Source organism: Melospiza melodia, chromosome 19 (genome assembly GCF_035770615.1).
Source record: "Melospiza melodia melodia isolate bMelMel2 chromosome 19, bMelMel2.pri, whole genome shotgun sequence".
Classification (NCBI taxonomy): domain Eukaryota; kingdom Metazoa; phylum Chordata; class Aves; order Passeriformes; family Passerellidae; genus Melospiza; species Melospiza melodia.
Genome location: NC_086212.1, coordinates 9,234,204 through 9,255,743, shown reverse-complemented (window position 1 = coordinate 9,255,743; position 21,540 = coordinate 9,234,204). Strand labels below are relative to the sequence as shown.

At 45.0% G+C, this 21,540-nt stretch overlaps 1 protein-coding gene and 1 long non-coding RNA gene across 5 annotated transcripts; one reads left to right on the top strand and one right to left on the bottom strand.

The window, feature by feature from the left end:
* The first annotated feature begins 108 nt into the window (after positions 1-108).
* On the top strand, positions 109-11,811 carry ARFRP1 (ADP ribosylation factor related protein 1). 4 transcript variants are annotated; one of them, XM_063172426.1, is made up of 8 exons: positions 109-231; positions 1,125-1,224; positions 1,605-1,692; positions 2,179-2,261; positions 2,914-2,995; positions 3,163-3,233; positions 9,324-9,424; positions 10,872-11,811. In XM_063172426.1, the coding sequence occupies exons 2-8, from the start codon at positions 1,132-1,134 to the stop codon at positions 10,957-10,959; spliced, it is 606 nt and encodes a 201-aa protein (XP_063028496.1). In that variant the 5' UTR covers positions 109-231; positions 1,125-1,131; the 3' UTR covers positions 10,960-11,811. The 4 variants fall into 4 exon arrangements, with proteins under 4 accessions (XP_063028496.1, XP_063028498.1, XP_063028499.1 ...); XM_063172428.1 differs by having other exon boundaries at positions 3,163-3,238; XM_063172427.1 differs by lacking the exon at positions 109-231 and adding an exon at positions 500-655.
* LOC134426999 (uncharacterized) lies at positions 8,379-21,224 on the bottom strand. Its single transcript, XR_010030072.1, has 3 exons — positions 19,475-21,224; positions 18,927-18,995; positions 8,379-8,737 (listed from the first exon to the last, which is right to left on the bottom strand). It is a non-coding gene; the product is annotated as an uncharacterized LOC134426999 (long non-coding RNA).
* Between the last annotated feature and the right edge of the window lie 316 nt (positions 21,225-21,540).

Genomic DNA, 21,540 nt, shown 5'->3' with positions numbered 1-21,540 from the left:
CTCCACTTCCGGCTGCGCTGGCAGCGCGTCAGCCGCTCCGCAGCCGGAGTACCCGGGAAGCGCTGCGCATTCTGGGAGTTGTAGTCCACAGGCCCCCCTTCGCACCGCCATCGCAGCGGCGACAGGACTACATTTCCCAGAGTTTCGGGCGCGGAATGGCGGCGGCTGGTGGCGCTGGGGAGTCGTGAGAGGCGACTCCGGCTCCAGCGCTGACACCGGCACCAGCACCAGGTGAGGGGCCGCGGGCCTCGGGCTCGGGTTCTTTTCCTCGGGAGCTTGGGCCGGGACCTGTCTCTGGCCAGGGACGTGGCGCGGGGCCATGAGGAGGAAATGGCGCTAGGGCCGGTGTTCCTCTTCAGCCGTCACTGCCGCGGCAGGGCGGAAAGGGCCGGGCCGGATCTCCCGGATCTTGTGGGGCTGGAGGGATCTGCCGGGTCCGGGAGGATCTCCGGGCTTGGGGAGGAGCAGGCCGGCGGTCGGGATCAGTCGCTGTCCCGAGGGGGAGCGGGCCGGGGTTCCCCCCCTGGCCCGTGGGGGCGGCAGGAGCGCCCCGGTCTCAGCTGGGAGCGAGGGGTGGCTCCGGTACCTGTGGGATTGAAGCCCCGTGAAACCCCCGATCCCATTCCTGCTTTGGAGCACTTTTATTTCCCTTTAGGTAATGGTATTTGACTTCAAAGTGGTTGTTTAACCACGCGCTGCCTCTCAAAGCCTCTGTTCCCTTTATCTGGGTTTGAGCACAAGGGTTGCTGCAATGGCTCTGAGTCAGCTGCAGCGCTTGGTGCCAGAGCTCCCTGCATCCCAGCCTGTGTGCACATCCAGCTGGGCGCTTCTGCAGATTCTTGCTCAAAATACCTGTTCTTTGTGTTTGTGTGAAAATCACTTCATTTTCTGTGGGTCTTGTTTTACTGCAAGAAGTGTCAAAGTCCTTCCTCAGTTCCCTTTTAAACCCCAAATTTGATGTTGAGCTTTTTTCATGATCTCTCTTAGATCTCTGATTTTCCTGGAATTACCTAAATATGAGATTTACTGATAAAAGAGTAACATCATTTATTTGTTTGGCGTCATGGCATGAGAGGCTTTGGGAATGAGCTGTTTGCTAATTGATTTCCTGGCATTTGTTGCAGGAGCAGGATGTATACACTGCTGTCAGGGCTCTATAAATACATGTTCCAGAGGGATGAGTACTGTGTCCTGATCCTGGGTTTGGACAATGCTGGTAAAACTGTAAGTGCTGTTTATCACCCCGTGGAGGGGCACACACAATCCTAAACATCCTCCAGGGATAAATCTTCCAACAAGGGTCAATCTCTCTTCAGCTGTGTCCTGAGTTGCTTTAGTGATGTCACACCAAGCAATCAACTTTTCCTCATTACTTAAATTTAGTACAAGCTCTCAGGGATGTGGCTGAGGCTTTGGTAATCCCATAATCACATGTGATCCCTTCTTTCCTTGCTAAAATAGGGAGCAAGAAGAGTGGTTTGTCCAAAATTAGGTAGGGCAGTATCTGCTCCAGCAGGATTGTGCTGGAATGAAAAGGGTTTGGGGTAGGATTACTCCAGCCAGTAAAATGTTTGACAGTAAATACTTTTCTTATTCTTTTTCAGACCTTCCTTGAACAAACTAAAACCCGATTTAACAAGAACTACAAAGGGATGAGTTTGTCCAAAATCACAACCACTGTAGGCTTAAACAGTAAGTAAATCCACGTGGAATTTTTTCAGCTTTCTTGCACAGATAGACACAGATAGCTGTTTTTTTGTTTGAAATGTTTAAGAATTCAGAAGGGCAGAATAATTCCTGGGTGCAGAGATTGTATCTCCCAGCTGTCCAGGTCTTTTTGTAGAGAATAAAATAGACTTTCTTAGCTTAGGAGGAGAAACTCTTGAAGCAGTAAAACTATTAAAACTCCAGGTATCCTATTTCAGTGCTATCCTCAAACTGTATTTCCCTGGAGTTCATTCCCTGGCCCAGTTCTGGAATTATTTGCACTGATGCTGCTCAATATTTGTGATCACTCAGTGCAGGTTTTGCTGTGTTGGTGCAAGCAGCTGCTGCCTGTGATTTGCTACCCTACAAGCCTGTCCCAGCCCAGATTTCTGAGTGGGGTGTGCAGCTGTCTGTGCTTTACAGCACCCATAGTTTTCATTGGATTGCCCTTTCTTCATTCCTTCCTTCTAGTTGGAACTATTGATGTTGGCAAAACTCGGCTCATGTTCTGGGACCTTGGTGGGCAGGAGGAGCTGCAGTCACTTTGGGATAAGGTTAGAGATGTGGTTTTGTTTTGTTTGATTTATAAATATTTGATATTTATTTGAATTAATGTTTGATTGATTTTTTTTTTTTGCCCAGAGAAGCTGTGGCTACCCCATCCCTGGAAGTGTTCAAAGCCAGGGTGGATGGAGCTGTGATCAGCCTGATCTAGTGGGAGGTGGAATGAGTTGGAATGAGGTGGTTAGCCCTTTCCAACACAAACCATCCTGTGATTCTGTGATTTCTTTTAGAAGTGGTTTTGTCTCTTTTAGAGCTGAACCACCACAATCACTTGGTAATCACACAGGCTTATTGATAACCCCAGTATTTAGCATTAACACCTTTTCAGGGATTCCACTATTTCTGTGCTTAGTATTTGCATTATTGCTTGCAGACAGCAATTAACAACCCAGATCAGGGGCTGTGCCATAGAAAAAAGCTTTGGGGGGACAAAAGCTTTTCCACCTGGTGTGTTGATCAGGCCTGCAAACAGAGCAGGCAGCACAGGCTGTGTGCCTCCTTTCTGTCCAGGCACACTGTGGAAGCAGCTGCCTCTAACTGGTTGATCTTCTCCACATGCACCAAAACTGTACCAAAATCAAGTCAGGAAGAGGAACAAGTGATCCTAGTGCATTGACACCAATATCTGTGTTCTCCTTCCAGTACTATGCTGAATCTCATGGGGTGATCTATGTTATTGACTCCACTGATGAGGAGAGGCTCTCTGAGTCCAAAAGAGCTTTTGGTAAGTACAGTGTGAACAAAATAGACCTGGAAGGTTGTATCAAATGAAACTGTAATTCAAGAGGGAGTTTCTGGCTTCATCCCTCTGTCCAAAGAATCTGTGCCAGATTCAAGTTTTGTACAACTTCCAGAACTGGCTAAACCTGGTTTTGTTTCTGTCCTTTGTAGAGAAGATGATTACCAGTGAAGCTCTGGAAGGGGTTCCCATTCTGGTGTTGGCCAACAAGCAGGATGTAGAGGTAAAGTAAGGAGGATTTACATAAACGAGCAAATAAGCCTTGGAAAGGTAAACTCTGTATTCATGTTAAATTTGTTCCACAGCCCTGAGCTGATCCTATGGTACTTTCCCACCACTGGAAATACTTTGAATTTAGTTGTATTTTTTTTCCTTTCTCCTCCAGCCCTTTTTCAGTGCCATGAATGAGCTTCCTACAGGCACATAGTTCTGAATTCTTTATGTAAACAGAACAAACTGCACAGCTATGGTGGGTCTTTCTTGTACCGTGACTGGCTCTATTGATGCTGTTTTTTCAGAAAAAAAATGTTTTCCTGTTTATTCAGAAAAAAAATGTTTAGTGCACTTTGTTTATGCTGTTCTTTGAAAGCTCAGGAATAGCACAACAGATGTATGTGAAGCAAACCATCCTTTCCCCATAATTGGATAAGATCTGTTCAATAAAACATTTGTTTGTTGTAGAGCATTCCATCAGTGACAGCACTGAATGGCAAGGAATGCTCTTTTCTGATAATTTGAATTCTTTCCAGTGTATTCAGAGCTATAAAGCTCTTGGTTTGGGTTTGGCAGTTCGTGGGTGGTGCAGTGTTTAGGTGACACATCCTGGGCCATCCTTACCTCCCCCAGCATGGAAAAAAAAAGAAGAGAATGCCCAAGGTGGACGTGGTGGTTTTCATGTTTTCCTCCTGGGAATTGAGCCTGGATTTGCAGGACTGCAGCTCCAGGGACTGGTCTGTAGATGGAGCCAGAGGTTTGCAGTAGGGTTTGGAGCAGCCGGCCTGGCAGCTGGGCTCAGCCTCTGTTCCAAAGGATGCAAATACTCCTCAGGTTCCTCCTCTGCACTTTCCACTTGTCCGAGCGATTGCACTTGTGGAAACACGTGAGGCTTCCATAGAAATCACTTGGCTCTAAAGCAGGGTTTCTTGAGTACAACACAGATTAGTCTTTGGATGATCTAATTTATCTGGATTATCTAGTCTTAGAAATAAGAGAAATGGAATTCCATGTAAAAGCATAAGATCAGGACTGAACTCCTGATTTATAGTCCTGACTTTGCTGTAGCCTCTGGAATATGGGGAAATTGTCTGTCTTTTTTTCTGTGGAAACCAGAATATTGACTCATTTCTGTACAACCCCATAGCTTTTCTGCAGGGAACAGTCTGCACTCTTGCCTTGACCTGTTGAGGATAAGATCCAAGCAGTGATCTGGAAATTTGTTCCAGTTTCTCTTTTGGTTGTGTACACACCCTTTCTTACAGGCTGCAGATGCTGGCTCTTCTGAGACTCTGACCAGACTAAAGACAAATAATTGAAGAATTGGGCTTCTTTAAATTGCTAGAAAGAGCTGTTTGGAACAGCCTTTGAAAAGAAAATCTGGCTTCTTGCTCCCTCTGGAGGGTCCAAGACGAGCCCACAGACTTAGTGCCTTCATGCAGTTGTAGAGCTACAACAAGAGATTAGCAAAGCTAAACCCACTGGAGGTTTGCCTGTTTGTAAGAAATACCTACACTGGATATTTAGAGGTTCACTCCTACAGAATGATCTTGGTTATGGAGCCAGCAAAAAGCCATCAATGTTATTAACAAATCACTAAGGGGATTATACCCTATTTTTCAGTAATTACTGAGGTTCTCTTAAACAAAATTGAGAAAACTCAGTAGCCTGTTTATCTTCCTCTGATTTAGCAGAACTGAAGACCTCTGGGATAAAACTGATAATTAGCATTGATAGAGATTTTTCTGCTCTGGATCTCCAGATATAAAGTTGTAGGAAATTCTCACCAGCATCCCTCTGTCCTGAATCATGATAAGGGAGGATAAGGAGTATCTTAACCTCACTGGTATTTGGAGATTAAGGGTAATTCTTGATGATGATATCTATAGAGGCCAGCAGAAGGCTTGTGGTCAAATTCATCAGAAATAGAACATCTGACATAGTTTGTTTTTTAAGTGTACATTCTGTTATCAAGATAACAAAAGTATTGATGCAACCTGAAATTGCATAAAGTGTTAAGAATTCTGCTGTGAACCCCAGGGTACATTGTGTCCTCTCAGCACTGCCAGGCATGAGTGGTATTTGGTCATTCCAGGAGATAAAATATGGCCATTGGCTGCAGAACACCAATTCTAATTCTCACAATACTGAGTGTGATATTTTATGGTATCAGGAGAATGCTTTGTGTTCAGCAGGGGCTCCAAAACTGGATTATTTTATAAATAATTTTAAAACTGAGTTAAATGCATGTTGGATGAAGGAATTTGTTTAGGTTTTTAAAGGAACTATTGCTTTGTAGGAGAAATAAATTATCTAATATCTGCTAACTCCTGTGAGCTCTCTTTGAACTCAGAATGCCACTTTTGAAAATACAGCTTATTGCCGAAAAACCAGCAATATAAGAATTGATAATTGCTGTTTTGATGTGAATGCAGCTGTTGAAAGGTTTACACAAGGTATATATTTCTGTGCTTTACAATGAACTGTTACAATTTGAGCATAGAATGTCTCATTATGCAACACTGTTCAAAATACTGGAAAAGCATGACCCGTCAAAACCAGCATCTGAAATTTAACAATCTGAAAATGACTGGATGCTGTATGATGACCCATGTCTGGGAGGAAGTTTTTCCATCCTCATCTAATGATAAATTTTGAAAATTCAATTTGAAATCTCCAGAATGTTGAAAAGCCTCCTCGTGCCTCTGGAAAACATAAGAAGTCATGGTGAGTAACAGAGTACTCACTTCCACACAGCTGTTAGAGAACAGACCTGCATGAAAGTCATTCTAGTTTCCAACTGAAGACCTCCCACAGCTTCCCTGTAAAATTAGTTTCCATTTAAATAAAGTGGTTTCAATTGAGGCTATACTATTCCTAATGAAGCTTAAATTTTAATTTAAAATAAACTCATATAAAAGTAGTCCTAGACCACAGGTCAGGTGAGTCAGACTTTTTGTGAAATAAGATTTTATTTAGGCAATCCACCTTGCTCTTGTTTCTCTTTTAGTTCCATTCTGATGGTTGATTACTCTTGAGATGACTGAAGAGCCTCTACTTGAGATTTTGTGCATGCTTCTGGATTTATCCTGACAGGAGAGCAGGCAGCAGCACTGTCTTTGCTCCAGTGCATTTGGGAAATGGGCAAAGGCTCTACAATGCCACCTTTACTGACTAAAACTTGCCTTGCTGTTTGATAGATTTTTAGGTGTGCCATTGCTGAGTCTTACTTTGGGTAATGCTATTCTGAACCCTTCACAGGAGGAGTTTGGTTCAGTCCTGGCTAAATTATGCCTGGAGGAGCCTTCATCAAAATCTGTTTTCCAGTGTGTTATTTTGGGGAAGCTGAAATGGCAATCTGGTTTGTCTGTGTTGTGTGTGAGGTTCCTGTGAACTGCCTGAGGGATGCCATCATTCCTGAGAGGTCACTGTGGATTGTGCTATTGTAATGGAGCACTCCTGATGGGATCACAGAGCCAGCTTCCCTTCTTTGCCCTTGGCTTATGGGTTTGCAGCTGAGGAACAAAGCACATCTGTAAACAAATACTTTGTAATGTGTCTGGGGAGTAGGGGAACTTGGAAGCCACAGCTGACATTTTCCCCTGAGCATGAGAAGCTCAGGTGCCCCTTGCTGAAGTGGTGGAGAATCAGCCCCTGCTGTCACATGAGATTCCAGTCCATGGCTTTCCCTGGAACACTAAAACAAGGCATTGATACTTTGGTGTCACCTGTCTGCTGTGCTGCTCTGTTTCATCCCAAGGGGAAGTGATAAAATGATGTTCCTCAACATAGGATTGGTGATGCAGTGGCATCCTGCTGTGACAGTGTGAATGGTGCAAAGTCTCCTCAGAAGCAAAACTCCTCCTGATGCAGATTTCCATGGAAAGCCATGACTGGGTAGCTCTGTGAAGGTGGGGCAGGCCACAGCTCTACCAGAAGGTGGGAAAGGGAAGTTATAACAATGGTTTATTTATACTGGGAGATAAAAAAGGCTGTAATTGTTAGCTGTTCTGGGAAAAGTGGACTCCTAAAGGCTTCAAGGATGGGCAAGGTGAAGGATGTGGGTTCTCTGTGCTGCTGGGTACGTGCAGGTGTCCTGGTCTGCTGGTGGTGTTGGGAAGTTCATTGCCTGATTGCTTTGCTACCTGTGCTAGTAGAAATTGAATCAAGGATGGCATGACTGTGCTCTCTAGTGTTACTTTGTACTTTGAACTCTTTGTCTGATTTATTTTAAAATATTTTAAAATGTATCATTCAGAAAAGGAGAAGGAAAGGTAGACTCAAGAAGAAGAAGAAAGCATATACTCAAAAGTATATAATTATACAACGATATTCAACTCTGAGAAGCTTCAAGTATATTTCAAGAAACATTTGTTCAATTTCAGCTGCCAAGTCTCATTGACTGAAAAAAACAAAGATGTGGAAAATAGCTCAGATTACTGACATGCTTCTCCTTCCCAGTTGTTGGGTAATTGACGTGTCTGGGGCTTTGGGTTAACCAGGAGCATTTGGACCTGCCTTTCTTACTGGGCAGTGGACACCATACCAGGCTTTTACAAACCAGTAGAGAATGGTTGCCTGGTTGGTTGCTTGGTTGCTTGTAATTTCTTGCCCATCTTGCAGACCTGCTGGTTTGAATTCCAGCTCCCAAGCCCAGTCTGACTCCCTCTAAAGTTAGTAATTGTTGTTGTTGGGTTTTTTTTAATTAACTGTGTATCCTGTGGCTGACAGCTCATCTGTATGAACTGCACATTTTTCTCTTGTCAAAAATCCTGATCTAAATTGTTGAGGGTTCTGCAGAATGATGTCAGTAACGTTTTTGGATACAGTTTCCAGGTCACTGATTGAAAGGGCAAGTTTAAAATGCAGCTGAGGTCATAAGAAAGTACAGTCATCAAAAGCTGCGCAGTTAATGGAGCCATGGGCACTGGATGAATTGGGTGTTCTTAAACTCCTTGCAAGCCATTTCTTAAGATCCCTTCCTACGTATAAGCAATGGAATCTACCTCTGTTGTCCACAAAAATGTCCTGTATTTAATTTCTCCAGAATCAGTGTTTTGCAAATGGATGGCTGGTAACAATTTTCATATTTCTGTTCTCTCAGAGTTCACATTCACTTGGCCTATCCTCAGGACTCACAGAGGGTCCAGTTTGGCATTTGTGTAAACATTTGTCCAAAACATGTATGTGGGCCTGACTGAAGGTTCCAAACACATATTTGAGACTTGTTGAAGGTCCAAAATGTCTTTGCAGAGAGGAGGGAAGGTGAGCTGGTGGCCAGCTGAAGTGCTTAAATGGCTTGTCCAAGGCTTCTGAGGGAAAAATGAACACTGAGTGCTCAGGGAAGTGCAAGTCCAGACTTTAGTTGAGCAGGTTTGCTTTTGTTGTAACTGTAAGATTTTTGTGGTGACACTGTGATTTATGTGGGGAAGGTAATCCACTGATTTACTGGGGGGTTATGATTTGTGTTGTTGTTCCCAGCAGCCTCCTGGCAGACTCACAGAAGTTCAGGACCTGCTGGGGATCAAGAGCACAATTACAGAAAATGTGCTGCATTCAGTGCTGCCAGTGTTTTCTCTGAGTGCAGACAGAGAAGTGCTGGTGGCACATGGGTAATGCCAAGGAGTGTGCTGAGAGCTGAGGAAGAATCACAGCTAATTTTGTGAGAGTGCCCAGGATGCTGGCAAAGAGCCAGCTGGGCTTGTGGCAGGGACAGTTTCAAAAGGCTTTGTAAATATTAAAGCTGTTGTAGTGTCCTGGTAAATATAAGCTGTTGAGCAGCTTGGAAGGGGTATTGTTGGAGGATACAGGTTGTGCTCATTTTCAGGACTGTTTGCTTAGAACTGTACAGATTAGGGATCAGGGAGGTGAGGCAGTGTGTGTGCTGTCAGCAAACAGCATTGTCTTTGTTGAAAAAAGAGTATGCTCATTTCTTTGGAACCTAAACAGGTGAATTTACTCTGTGGTGGGTGAGTGGGTTTATTCTGATAGCATTGCATCCTAACTGATACAAGACTGCAATCATGGGAGGATTCATTGTGGAAGAAGGTCACCATATGTCTTGTGGCACAAACAAGCTCTACTTTGGTTCCCTTTGCAGACTTGTCTGTCAATACCCGATATCAAGACAGCATTTAGTGACTGCATTAACAAAATTGGGAAGAGAGACTGCCTGACACAAGCCTGCTCAGCTCTTACTGGGTGAGTATGAGAAGGGGCAGACTGAGAGTTTGTTGACTGAGCAGCTGTGGGGTGTAACACACAGAGCAGCACTACATGAGTTATTAAGCCTTGAAAGGGAGCTGTGCTTCCTTCCAGCACTGACAGACATTTGTTCAAGATTCTTGGACTTGCACCAGCTCAGTAACTTCATCTGTAAATCCTGCCTGTAGAACACAATGACAGTGTATTCCTGGCTGAGAGCAGTGGGACTTGGAGGCATATTTGTTGTCCTGTATCGTCCCTTCTCCTTACACAATAATCCCTGCAGATGTTGCTTTGCTGCAGCTGCTGGTTTTTAGGTTAGCAGTCAGTTGAAAATGCCATTGTTGATGCCTGTACCAGAGAAATGGGTGGTGCTTCACTGCTGCTGCCATAATTATGTTTCTACTTTCATATTCTTTGGCACACAGATGAGCTTCGTGATGGGGATGATATCACAGTTTCCAGGAGTCCTCTTACATGGGGATGCCTGTGGTTTAAGATTTAATGACTAAAACAAACCCTAATTTGGGTTTAGTCAGCTGCACGCCACGGCCGTGACCAGCCCACTGGATTCTTGGGATCTCAGCATCATCGTTGCGTATCGAGGCCCGCAGTACATTTGTTCTTGGTACTTTCAGTCCTTTAAGTGAAAAGTGCTACTTGGCATAAATCAAAAGTTTTGTTCCAGTTGATGGAAACACTCCTGGCTGAATTACTGCCTGGGCTGAATCTAGAGCTTTGAATTTTTTTCTGTGTTATCATACAAGCTACTGCAAAGGATAACAAAAACTTCCTGAACCATGAAAAAAAATCTGTTGTCTGCATTGCTACAAATCACATGCCATTGAGCAGGTGAATAATCACAAGAACAGTGTTCAAGCACTGACTGGAAGAGAAGTATTAGATAATAACCTTATTTGTGCAAACTTTTCTAGTTTTGATCTCTGTGGAATTTCCTTTCAAAATTCCAGTGTTTGAGCTTGCACTAAAAGAATAACTCATGGAAGTCATGGCTGGGGAGCTGTGCAGACCAGCAAGGTATTGACTTGCTTGGCAGTCCCAGCACAGATGATTACACAAAGCTGGAACCAAGATTGCAAGATCTTGTACAACTAGTGTGAGGTTTGTGGCAAAATGACCTCAAAGCAACTGTCAGGTGGGTTTGATGCTTGTTCATCCCAAGATTTCCACAGAGTTGGTGACTAAGTTGGGTGTAGACTTGCACAGACACCAGAAAAATAAAGGATGGAGGTATATGTTGCTGAGCTAAAAGAAATCAGATCCCTATTGTTTGCCTACGTGCAAAATAACACAGAAATGCCAGCAAACAACTGTGTAGAGCCCCTCCCTTCCTCATGTAAGGGCTCAGTTAGGGCCTGTATGATCCATGTTTGTGTTCTTGTTGTTGCTTTATTTTAAAACCTTGTCTGCTTGCCTTCCTTAGCAAAGGGGTGAACGAAGGGATTGAGTGGATGGTGAAGTGTGTGGTGAGGAACATCCACCGCCCCCCGAGGAAGAAGGACATCACGTAGAGCTCTGAGCCAGCCAAGCAATGGACAGTCTCTTTCCACACACTTTTGTGTTCCCTTTGAAGAAGGTGATCCACTGGATTCCTATTACACCTGATTCTTTCCTAAATTTGGAGACAAATATTCTCTTTCTGTGTCTAAAAAACACTTGAGCCAAGGATTCCAACTGGGTGGGGGGTGGGAATCTCTTACATTAAGTATTGTCATTGGCCTCTGAGCATCCTATGTAGCAACCCACACATTGTTGCCAATGCAAAAGACTTAATTTTTCTACTATCTTACTTTGTGATTCCTGATTTGTGAGTCTAACAGGCTGGAGGCTGGTGACATGAAGGAACTCCTGAAGGAGATGCAGAGGTGAATGTTGAAGGGGAGGAACAGCCTGGGGAATGGCTGTTCCTCCTAATTGCCAAGATCCTTGCTGCTCCAGCCCCATGTTCCTGCAGGGTGTTACTGGCCCTGTTATGCTGCTGTTTGTGTAGTGGGGAGAGACAGCATTGATTAGAACTTGATTTTCACTCGGGGTGTTGATTCATAACTGACCTGTGGTAAAAGCAGATGTGGAAATCAGCAACTGCACGGTGGTCATTGGATTGTGGAATTGCTAATGTTGGAAAACACCTCATCAAATCCAGCTCTGCTGGCTGAAATGGATTTTCCTACCAGGACCCCGATTCCAGAAGCACTGCCTTGCTCTGACTGCCAGTCTCTTTGTGCACTCTCTTTAATCCTAAGAGTAATTGAGATCTTCTGGAACTGGAGTGAATCAAGGCCCTCTGTGTGATCTTTCTAAGCTGAAATCAACCTCTAGACAGGAAGAAATCAATATGCAATAAAGCTTCCTACTTATTTGAACTTCCCTGGCTGAAACAGTGGTATTTGGGAATAGCAGTACTTAGCCTAGGTTTGTTTTTTTTTTTTTTTTTTTTTAATTATAGGAAAAACCAGAAAGGCAGCACTCAAAAGACAAACAGTGCTCAGTGCTTACATCACCTACTCAGCTAGATCTGCTGATATATCAATATCTTTTCCCTGAATATGAGTTTTTAGGTGAATTTCATGGTGGTTTGGCAATGGGTTTTGCTCTTCTGCTGTTTTATTTACTCCTGGCACTGGTGAACGTTCTGTGCTGTTTGCTGACATAAAGAAGGGGCCATCATTCAAGCTGTACTCGAGCCAGTCCATAGTATTTGTTTAGTCTCTTAGTTGGCAACTGTCAAAGAACTTTCTGCTGAATTTCCTGCATGGAACTCTCAGATGTTTTTTGAGAGAGAACATCAATCATTTGCTCACATTTGGGTTAAAGCACAAAGGCAGCTGGGCTGTATCATTAAATTCATGAAGTCAGCAGAAAAAAATGCAAACTGAAGAGCAGAATCTTTGCTTCTCAGCAGGAGTAAGGCTCCTTCAGACCTAGGGAGTCAGTCAAGTAATTTTTCTTGTGTGTTTTTGTGAATATGGAGGATCCCTTGGAAATCACTCACCCACTGTAGGAAGTGGCACTTTTGTTGGGTGCTGCAGGGCTGAGATTTTCAAGAGTACTAAAGTTTTGGAGAACATTTGGCCTTTGATTATTAGGAGCATCTCTCTCACTGGGCTCTTTTAAAACACTTGGAAAGCCTGAGTGTTTTCAAGGTGACTTTGTGGCCCTGGCTGCTTTGGTTGGCAGAGTTGGTACTGACAATGAAACTGAAGATGTAAAACAGTAACTAATGAACAAAAGTACCTTGCTGAGGGTAAAAACACTTTAGTCAAGTAGTTTGAAATGTCTATTCTTTAGGACATGAGGAATTTTCCAAGATTTCCACATACTGTTTTCAGATCTCTCGCTCTCTTTTTTCCCTGGGAAACCAGAAATGACAAAACAGTTTCTAGACACAGACTGCTTTGTGGTCCATATCAGCAGAGTGTCTTAAAGCCAATGTTTTGACCTCAGGATTCCAAGTTCTCAGGCGTAGGAGAGTCATTTTCCCAGAGACATGCCCAAGCTGGGATAGGTATGCATGAGTGTGCTCTGGCTACAAGAAATCAGGGAGGATTTCTCTGAAACCACCAGTGTAAAGTTCATTCTAATTCAAAGTGACCTACCACAGCAGCATCCCAGCAGATGGGATATTTTTTATATTTTGATCGGAAATGTAATGATTTTTCACATTTTATACTTACAGGAAGCACAGACTTATTTGAAATGCTTTTTTTGTTTCAAGTAACCCCTCTACCAAACCTCAAAGCAAGAATGTTTCTGAATTCAAAGTTCAAATTTAGTCAGTTTTCCAGATTTTTGATACCTTTGCATTGGACTTGTTTTGGCCATGCCTGTTCACAGCAATGAAATTGCCTGAAGAGCTGGTTTATCTTCCCAAGGGGATACAGACTGATCATCTGCACTTTGCAATCCCTCTTCCCTTTGGCATGCTGTCCATGAGATAAAGGTAAGAGTTCAATAACTTCAGCAGAGAATCCCACTTGCCTTATTTGAGCATGGACAGATGATTACATTTCTCTCACCCGTTTGGAATTCTCTCACCCATCTGGAATTTCCTATGCTAACATTCAATAACTGCAAGAGACAAGAGCTGAAAAACCACTTCTAAAGCATTTCTTTGAGTCCCAGTGCTGCCTGTGTGCTGGCAATTCCATCTTCATGTGGAATTCTGGAAGGATGCAGAGTGAATACTTTTGGCTGGTCTGACCCTGTCCCGTCCCACAGGGACATGTGTGTTGCAGAGGTGCTGAGGTCACAGCTCATCCCTCTTGCCATGACATTCTGTTCCACAGAACCATGGAAAATGCCAAGACAAATCAGACCCAGCTTCAGAGTAAGTCCAGCATCTTAGTCCAGTCTCTGGCTGCTAACATCTTTCTCAGAAAATGGAGCAAACAGAGGCCCTGGCCATCCTTCCTACTCTGACAAACTGAAATCAAGTCATCATCATGAAATGGACTTAGTATCCAGTGCTGTAGGATGGTTTTATTGCTAACTGAGCTATTTTTAGTCTCTTCTTCCTTACCATCCTGCTTGTGTACTGCTGACACAGCAAATCCAGCAGGTTTTTTTTAGGGAATGGATCTGCTGATACAAGACAGATCACAATCTTGATGAGTGTCTCCAGCAGTGATGTTTTAGCTGTATATGAGATTGTTGGGTTAGTCATGATTTCCAGAAGTGTTCTTGATTAACTGACTCTGAGCTGGTAGTACAGATGTGGAAATGTAAGGCTCAGCTAGAAACCTGCCTTAAAGTACTTTTGGAGGGTTCTGAATTGATCTAGTATTTCCCTGGATTTTTAACACTATCCTGGGATCTCTCTCCTGGCAAATGGTGTCAAGGAGAGAACTTACAGAGAAAGACTGAGTGGTGCTGTCACTGCACTTGACAAATATCCTTTTAAATAAAAAAAATCTGATTAATGTGGGTGGTAATTCCTGGCACACAACCAGCAGTGTCCACACATCAAGGACAGTGAATCCTGCCTCCCATGTCCAGCTCTGCTGCTGCTCCTCAGCTTCTGCCCAAAGCAGCACCACAGGCTCAGTTTGCCTTCACCTTTGGGGCTGTTTTCAGACTCCTGAGTATTTGTCTATAGCTTTCCCAAGACCAATTTGAACAATTAATGAAAACAGGCTGAATTTCCCCTGCCATGCAGACAGGTTCTAGGCTGGGTGACCTCTCACAATTCCCTCCTGGCAGTTTTCTACTCTAATTTCTCTCCTGAGAGATCAGGGGGAGTGGTGAGGTGCCAAGAGCCTTTCCCCTCTTCTGAGTTCTTACAATGGATGCTAAAAAACTGGAGCAGGTGCTTTTTACACTGGAATTTTATAGCACCTGGAAATCCCATGTGAAACATTCCTGGTGGATAACACGTTGTTGTTTACTTGACCTTGGGCATTTCCTGAAACTTTATCCTTGAGTTTTGTTCTTTGTGCTTCTGCAATCCCTAAGGGAGTTGTTTCTCTGCTCGTCTGGTAAAACCAGCTTCCATGACAACTCCTGGGGGCTTTCCATTCACTTCTTTACACACACTGAAGCTTTTTTATTCCCAGACTGCCTTCATGATGACCTAGTCCCAGCTCTCAGCAGTGTCTGCTCTCAAATCACTTCATCTGCACAAATTACTTCCGATCACAAGCGTTCATCCATTACATCAGAAGGGAGTGATGCCTAAAATTCCTGGTAAAGCAACAAACTACTACTAAAAAGAATCAGACCTCATGGAAAATGACACACATCAGGTGCAGAAGACATGGATAGCACAGTGTGCACTAGCACTGGGGGAAAAAATTACCTAAAGGTTTTCCATAAATGAGATGCTCGTCAGCTGGAAGAAAGGAGAGGAGGAACATTGGCAGTTCCAACTACACAGTGCTGGAATTCTGCCTGACTTTTTTTTTTTTTATAACACAAAATCAGGGGGCAGGAATCCTCATTCCTTCTTGGGTGCACTTCTTCCTTAAAGCTGCTGATGCCAAATGAAGTTTCAAAATTCCTGTGTTGTTATTAGAGTCCTCTTGAGTATCACATTCCTCACATCTCTCTTGAGGCTGTCTGTGCAGTCCCACCTTTCCCACGTGTTACCCAAGGTAGCTGTGAGGATGAGGCAGTGGATACATTCACTTCAGAACACACAGGATCCTTTTCTTGAAACAAAGCCCTTCTGCACCAATATGTATTATTCTCACTAACACTGCTAATTCATGACTAGTAGCTTCTTTTTGTGCTTGGCCCACCTTGTGTAGGCTATGCTTTTGCCAAGAAAGGTTGGATTGGATGATCCTTGAGGTCACTCCCAAGCTGGAATTCTGGGATTCTGTGATTCTTCATCATTTGCAGAATATATCCTTCAGCTGAACGCATTTCATGCTAAACATTTGGAGGAACTATGCAGCCTTAAGCCATCTGTATTCAGCACATACCAGTAGCACTACTCTGAGGGCAAACTAAATTGACTTGAAAATTAAGTGTTTTCCTGAAACAGGAACCTCTGGAGTAGTTTCTGTTGCATTGCAGTTCAGTTCATAGCCAGGATCTCCTCTGCCAGTTCTCAGAGGTCAGAGAACCTGATACTATTTAATTAGAGATTTTCATTAGAATTTTTTTCCTTCTTGAGTCAGACTCCTACAAAGAATAAAACCATTCTATAAGGCAGTCATAAGGAGGAATAAGCAATTTGCTGTTCCCAGAAGCTGGTGTAAGGCACAGCACCTCCTCACTGCCTGTAACAGTAACAGGCAGAGGAATGTATGGGCAGCTCAGTGTTTCAGAGAACTATTAAATGTCCTGAGTTGGGAAAGGCCAACAGGGATCATCGAGTTCAGCTCCATGCTGGGCTTTTGCTGGGTTTGGTGACCAAGGGCTTTCAGATGGGCTCTTCTGCCAGGGGAACAAGAGGACCTGGGGCATACTGAGGTGTATCCTGCCCTGTTGAAAGATTTTTCTCCTCTGACAAAAACAAGACTGATTTTTAACCAAGATATTGGCATTACACATGAAACCCCTAGTCCTCACCACCAGCAGGGCTTTGCCCTGCAGAGACAACAGTGGGGGCAAAGGCAGCTGTAGCCTCCTGGAAAGGACAAACCCCAAAACCAGCCAATGCCACATGGCAAGAATTAAGCTTTCCCAGGGCTGTCCCCACACCCTCAGCATGATGGAAATTTTGACAGCTCATTTCCATGCCGTGAGCAGAGGCAGGATTATGGGATAGCCCACACCACAACCCTGTGAGTACTTGTGATGTGTCAAAGGGCAGGGGATCTCTGCAGACAAGAGGTGCTGAATCACAGACAAGGCTGTTCCTCCATGACATGACAGCACACAACACGTGAAACTGTGTGAAAGGAGAACTTGGGGTTGATATTCTCAGAGCTGATTTTTCCTTTCAGGTTCAGAATCATGAGGTAGGAAATGTACACTCCTATTCTTATCTCCCAAGTTTCCCAGCTAAAGGGCTCTCAGCTTCTGGGAAGATCAAAAGAAGTTCAATAAATCACCTGCCAGGCTGCTGTATCACAGAAGGAAGTGGAGAGACAGCAATAGAAACCAGCAGTAAGTAATCTGTGTGATTTGACCAAAGCTGAGCAAGCACATTGGATCAAGTCCCTGAAGCCAATCTGGACTCCTTTTCTGGTGCCTTGCACTTCCCATTCAAAACCAGCCTGAAATCCACGTGCCTGAGGCTCAGCAGCACTGACCACCCCACACACATCCCTGCTGAGCTCGTGTCCTCGCAGCCAGAGCTGGGAAGTTGTCATTGCTTGTGTTTCCATAGGAAAATCATCAAGTCTCCCATGTTACAGCTAAGTCACCACACTGCTGGAGCTCCTTCATCCTCAGGCCAAGCACAGGATCCTGGGGCACTGGGTGGCCCAGGATGATGCTTGGGTGAACAATGACAAAGCACAGTGACCTCAATTCTCCCCACCCCCACATGGCACTGTGAGGTCTGGGATCCCCAATGCTGCTTAGTCACTTGGACACAGAGGGTTTTCTGCCCTTTTTCCCTAAACATTGTGCAATTATAATTGTTTTCAAAGTAAACGAAGAGTTGCTGAGGGAAGACTCCTGTTGACTCAGACAATAACACGTCAGGCTCTTGGTTCTAGACAGGGAGAGTGTTGTGCATGGGTATTGTAGTTGTAGCCATGGCTTTGTTACTGAGAAAACCTTTAAGTTAAAGGGCACCTTTATTAATAAATTCAAATTTTATTGAGCTAAGAGGAGGCAGTGCCCAGACCTGATCCCTAGAGCCCAGGTAGAGCAAGGTCAGGGGAGCCAAGCAATGTCTGATCAAACAGAATCACAGAACATCCTGGGTTGGGAGGGACCCACAAGGGTCATCAGTCCAACTCCTGGCCTCACACAGGACATACCAAAATCCCACCCTGTGCCTGAGAGCATTGTCCAAATGGTCTTTGAGCTCTGGTTCAGGCTTTGGGCTGTGACCACTGCCCTGGGGAGCCAGTTCTAATGCCCAACCACCCTCTGGGAGAAAGATCTTTTCCTAAAATCCAGCCTAAACCTCCCTTGACACAGCTCCAGCCATTCCCTCAGCTCCTGTCACTGGTCACCAGCGAGCAAAGGCCAGTGCTGCCCCTGTAAGTGACCCTTTAAACCTCCCAGGGCAAAACCAAGCTGTCCCATGAAGGGCAAGTGGTGTCCCAACACTTGCTTGGAAGCAAACTCTAGGAAGAAGTGAAAACTCCAGCATTGTGCTCTGTAACTACCTCTGTACTACCACAGTGCCCTGTAACTACCACAAGAAACCAAGTCCAAGTTTTTCTTAAAAAAGACAATTACATGTTAGTACTTCTTTAGCTGCCTTTGAAATGGTTGATTCAGCACTACAGGATTGTATGAACAAGCCTGTTGAGCACTAATTATTCTTGAATAATCAAATTTACTCTGGGGGATGGTGACAAAAGGTACCATCATCTGTTCTCAGCTTACTCAGCAGTAGGTGGCAATAATTTGCTTTTTTTAGAAGGTGATTAATCCAAAGACATCTCAACACCTTTGGTATTGTGGAAGCTGGGAAGATCATCCCCTTTCATAGAATCACAGAACAGTTTGAGCTGGAAGGGACTGTTAGGTTAGGTCTGAACAGTAGCTTCTATTTGAGTTGTACTCAATTACAGGTTTGTGAAGCTCACAATGCCAATTGTTCATCTTTAATCTGGTTTTGCATCTAAGCCTCAAGAAACTTTGCAAGCATCATCAAAATCCTATTAATTCCATATAAACCCCCACCCAGGGACTGCTTTGCCAGCATTGCTGTAACCTGTCTAAGAGATTTCAACTTTCTCCTCAGCAGACCCCAAACCATCTCCCACTCTCGTTCTCCTCCTAAAAACAGACAGCAACTGAATTTCCACCCCAGGATCACCCTCCCCACCCTCCCTGGCCACAATTTCCATGGTTCCCATTGCCAGTGCTGGTTTCCAGCTGTCCCAGAGGGGTTTGGTGCCATTACCTGGATTTAACAGGATTTTCTCCACCACCAGCAGAGTCAGGGACTGGATCCTGAGTCTGGGAACGGGTCCTGAGTCAGGGAGAGAACCATAAATCTGGACTTAACCACAGTTCCAACTCTGCTATTTTGCAAGGGGGACAAAAAGGCCCTTTGGGGACCAACACAGGCAGCTGGACAGTGAGGTGAGGGTGGGGAGTCACCCCCCAGCCCCTCCTGCACCCCAAGGCCAGACACAGCTCTAAACTGGTGACCCTCCAGCAACACTTGTAAGGTCATCAGGCCACCAAAATGTGTTTGAGCTTCTTTAATAGGACTATACTGACAAACCAAACTGTTTCTTTTTATTGATGTTTTTCATGGAGGTTTTCATAGTTTCATTGGGAGGGTTTATCAGTCAGATTCTAGTTTTGCTCAATGTGAGGCAAAAATTCTCTTTCCATTAAAAAATACATGGTATGTGCTCAGCAGGCAGAGTTTCACCCAGCTCTGGATGCAGATCCATGGTGTGAGTGCCACTCAGCCCAAGAGCACCTGACCCATCTCCTCACCTGGCCAAAGTGACACCAGCTCATCCTGGGGCTCCTCAGTTCCCCCGTGTCCTCCTGGCTCCATCTGGGACAGGTCACCTGCTGTGCCTTCTCTTGCTTGCTTTTGTAGACTTTCCATTCTTAGGAAGCTCCTTGAACACAGAAAGGAATAAAAATTATAAATTGAGGAGGGGTAGAAATGAAGGCAGGGAATCAGGTGAGACCCTGTGGGAAAAGATGTCCCAACATCCCTGTTCTCTGCCCTGCACATCTCAGCCCCCTCTGCTCCTGCTCTAGGGCAGGATTGACTTCCTCAGGCTCACCTCTGCTTCTCCAACAGGGCTGGCACTGTCCCCCTCTGGCCCTGGCACCAGGAAATTTGGTCCCACTGTTGGGTGACTGCTGTGAGGGATGAGTCCCAGCAGGGACAGGCTGGGCACATCACACAGATTTACAGCCAGAAAGGAAAATATTACCATCAGTGGGAAAACAGAAGTGTGCTTCAAAATATGATAAAATTGCCACCTCTGGAATAATGATGGGAGAATGCAAACAAGTTTGGTGTGCATTAGCACTCCCTGAGCACTCTCCCACAGAACCTGGAGGGGTCAGCCCATTGTCAGCTGCTGAGCAACACGGGAGGGTGGCAAAATCTGCAGGCAGAAGATTGAATTTACCTGCCTTGTGCGTGACAAGTTGGCAGCCTCGGGCCAGGAGGGCTGCAGGCTGTTTCAACAAGATGAATTGTGCACTTGCCCTGGTTTCATCCCCTCACAGCTCTCTGCACACCTCAGAAATTCCCCCGCTTTCTTTCCTCTATCAATCCTGGCTCTCCACCCCTGGCATGAGCCAGCTATGTGACCTCACTATAAAAACTCCCTCTGACTCCTTCCATTCACGTTAGTAATTCCCGGACCTCATTCCAAGCTTTACAGCTGGGCCAGCTCTCCTGGGATGAGGAGAGACGTGTCCCAGCTGCTCCTGCAGCGAGCAGGTTGGGAGCATGTCAGCTCCTGCTGCCAATCCTGCAGGGTTTGAGGCATCACCACCACCAGCCTGAGTCATTGCCACACCTGGCTGTGGTTACAGGTGGCCAAGGAGCCCATGGCACTGACCTAACCCACCTCAGCACTTTAAACCAGCCAGTGGTTTTGTGGGATTTTATCTGGGTTTAAGCATCTAACAGCAGGGGGAATCCTGACGTGGAGAGCAGCACGGGCTTGGCTTTTTATATAGTGCTTGTAGCATTTGGAAAATTATCTTCTGTGTACTAAATATCTGAGTCATCCTGGGATATCACTGCATCTACTTTTAGATCTTACTGTGTGCTCTCCTCTGCCACAGTTTATGAGGAAAGAGTCTTTCAAATCATCAGGAAGAAGCTCACGCTGCCAACTCTTCCTCTTCTCTCTCTGGGCTTTGGAAACTTCAGGGGAAACCAAAAGGGATTTTCATCCTCTTAATGTTAATTAGCTGAAAAGGTGAAATACCTTGTGATGAAGCCACAGGTGGTTTGAGAGTGCTCTCTGTGCAGTGCCCATCCTGGCTTTTCCAGCAAAGCCCAGTTCCTGGAAGCCCAGCAGGACTCACATGCCAGGCTGTTTGTTTGGCCACACTTATAAAGGTTAATATTTATCAGAAAGATCTTCCTCAGTCACCCTGCCTACGAGCCCACGTGAGAAGAAAATTCCCTGTGCAGAAATTCCAGCTAACTTGGCAATGAGGGGAACAGGGTTGGGAGGAGACTGAGGAGAGGCTCCAAATCCCCAGAACAGAAGAACAGAACATGATAACAACGTGTGGGTGCTCAGGAGATACCCTGGCAGAGCAATCAGGCTCAGGAGATACCCTGGCACAGGGCATCGTCCCCTGCCAGCTCCTCAGTGCTGCAGTGGCTGGTGGCAGGGGAAGCTGGCAGTGGGTGCAGAGCTCTCTCACACAGGCTGGGCCATCTCAGTATTTAATCCCCCTCTCCTGCTTCACTGAGCTGAGCTCTGTGGTCCCCACTGCAGCCTGCCAAGGCACAAGGGAGCCAGACATGGTGCCCTAAGGAGGGCTGGACATGGTGGACCCTCATTCAGTGTGGG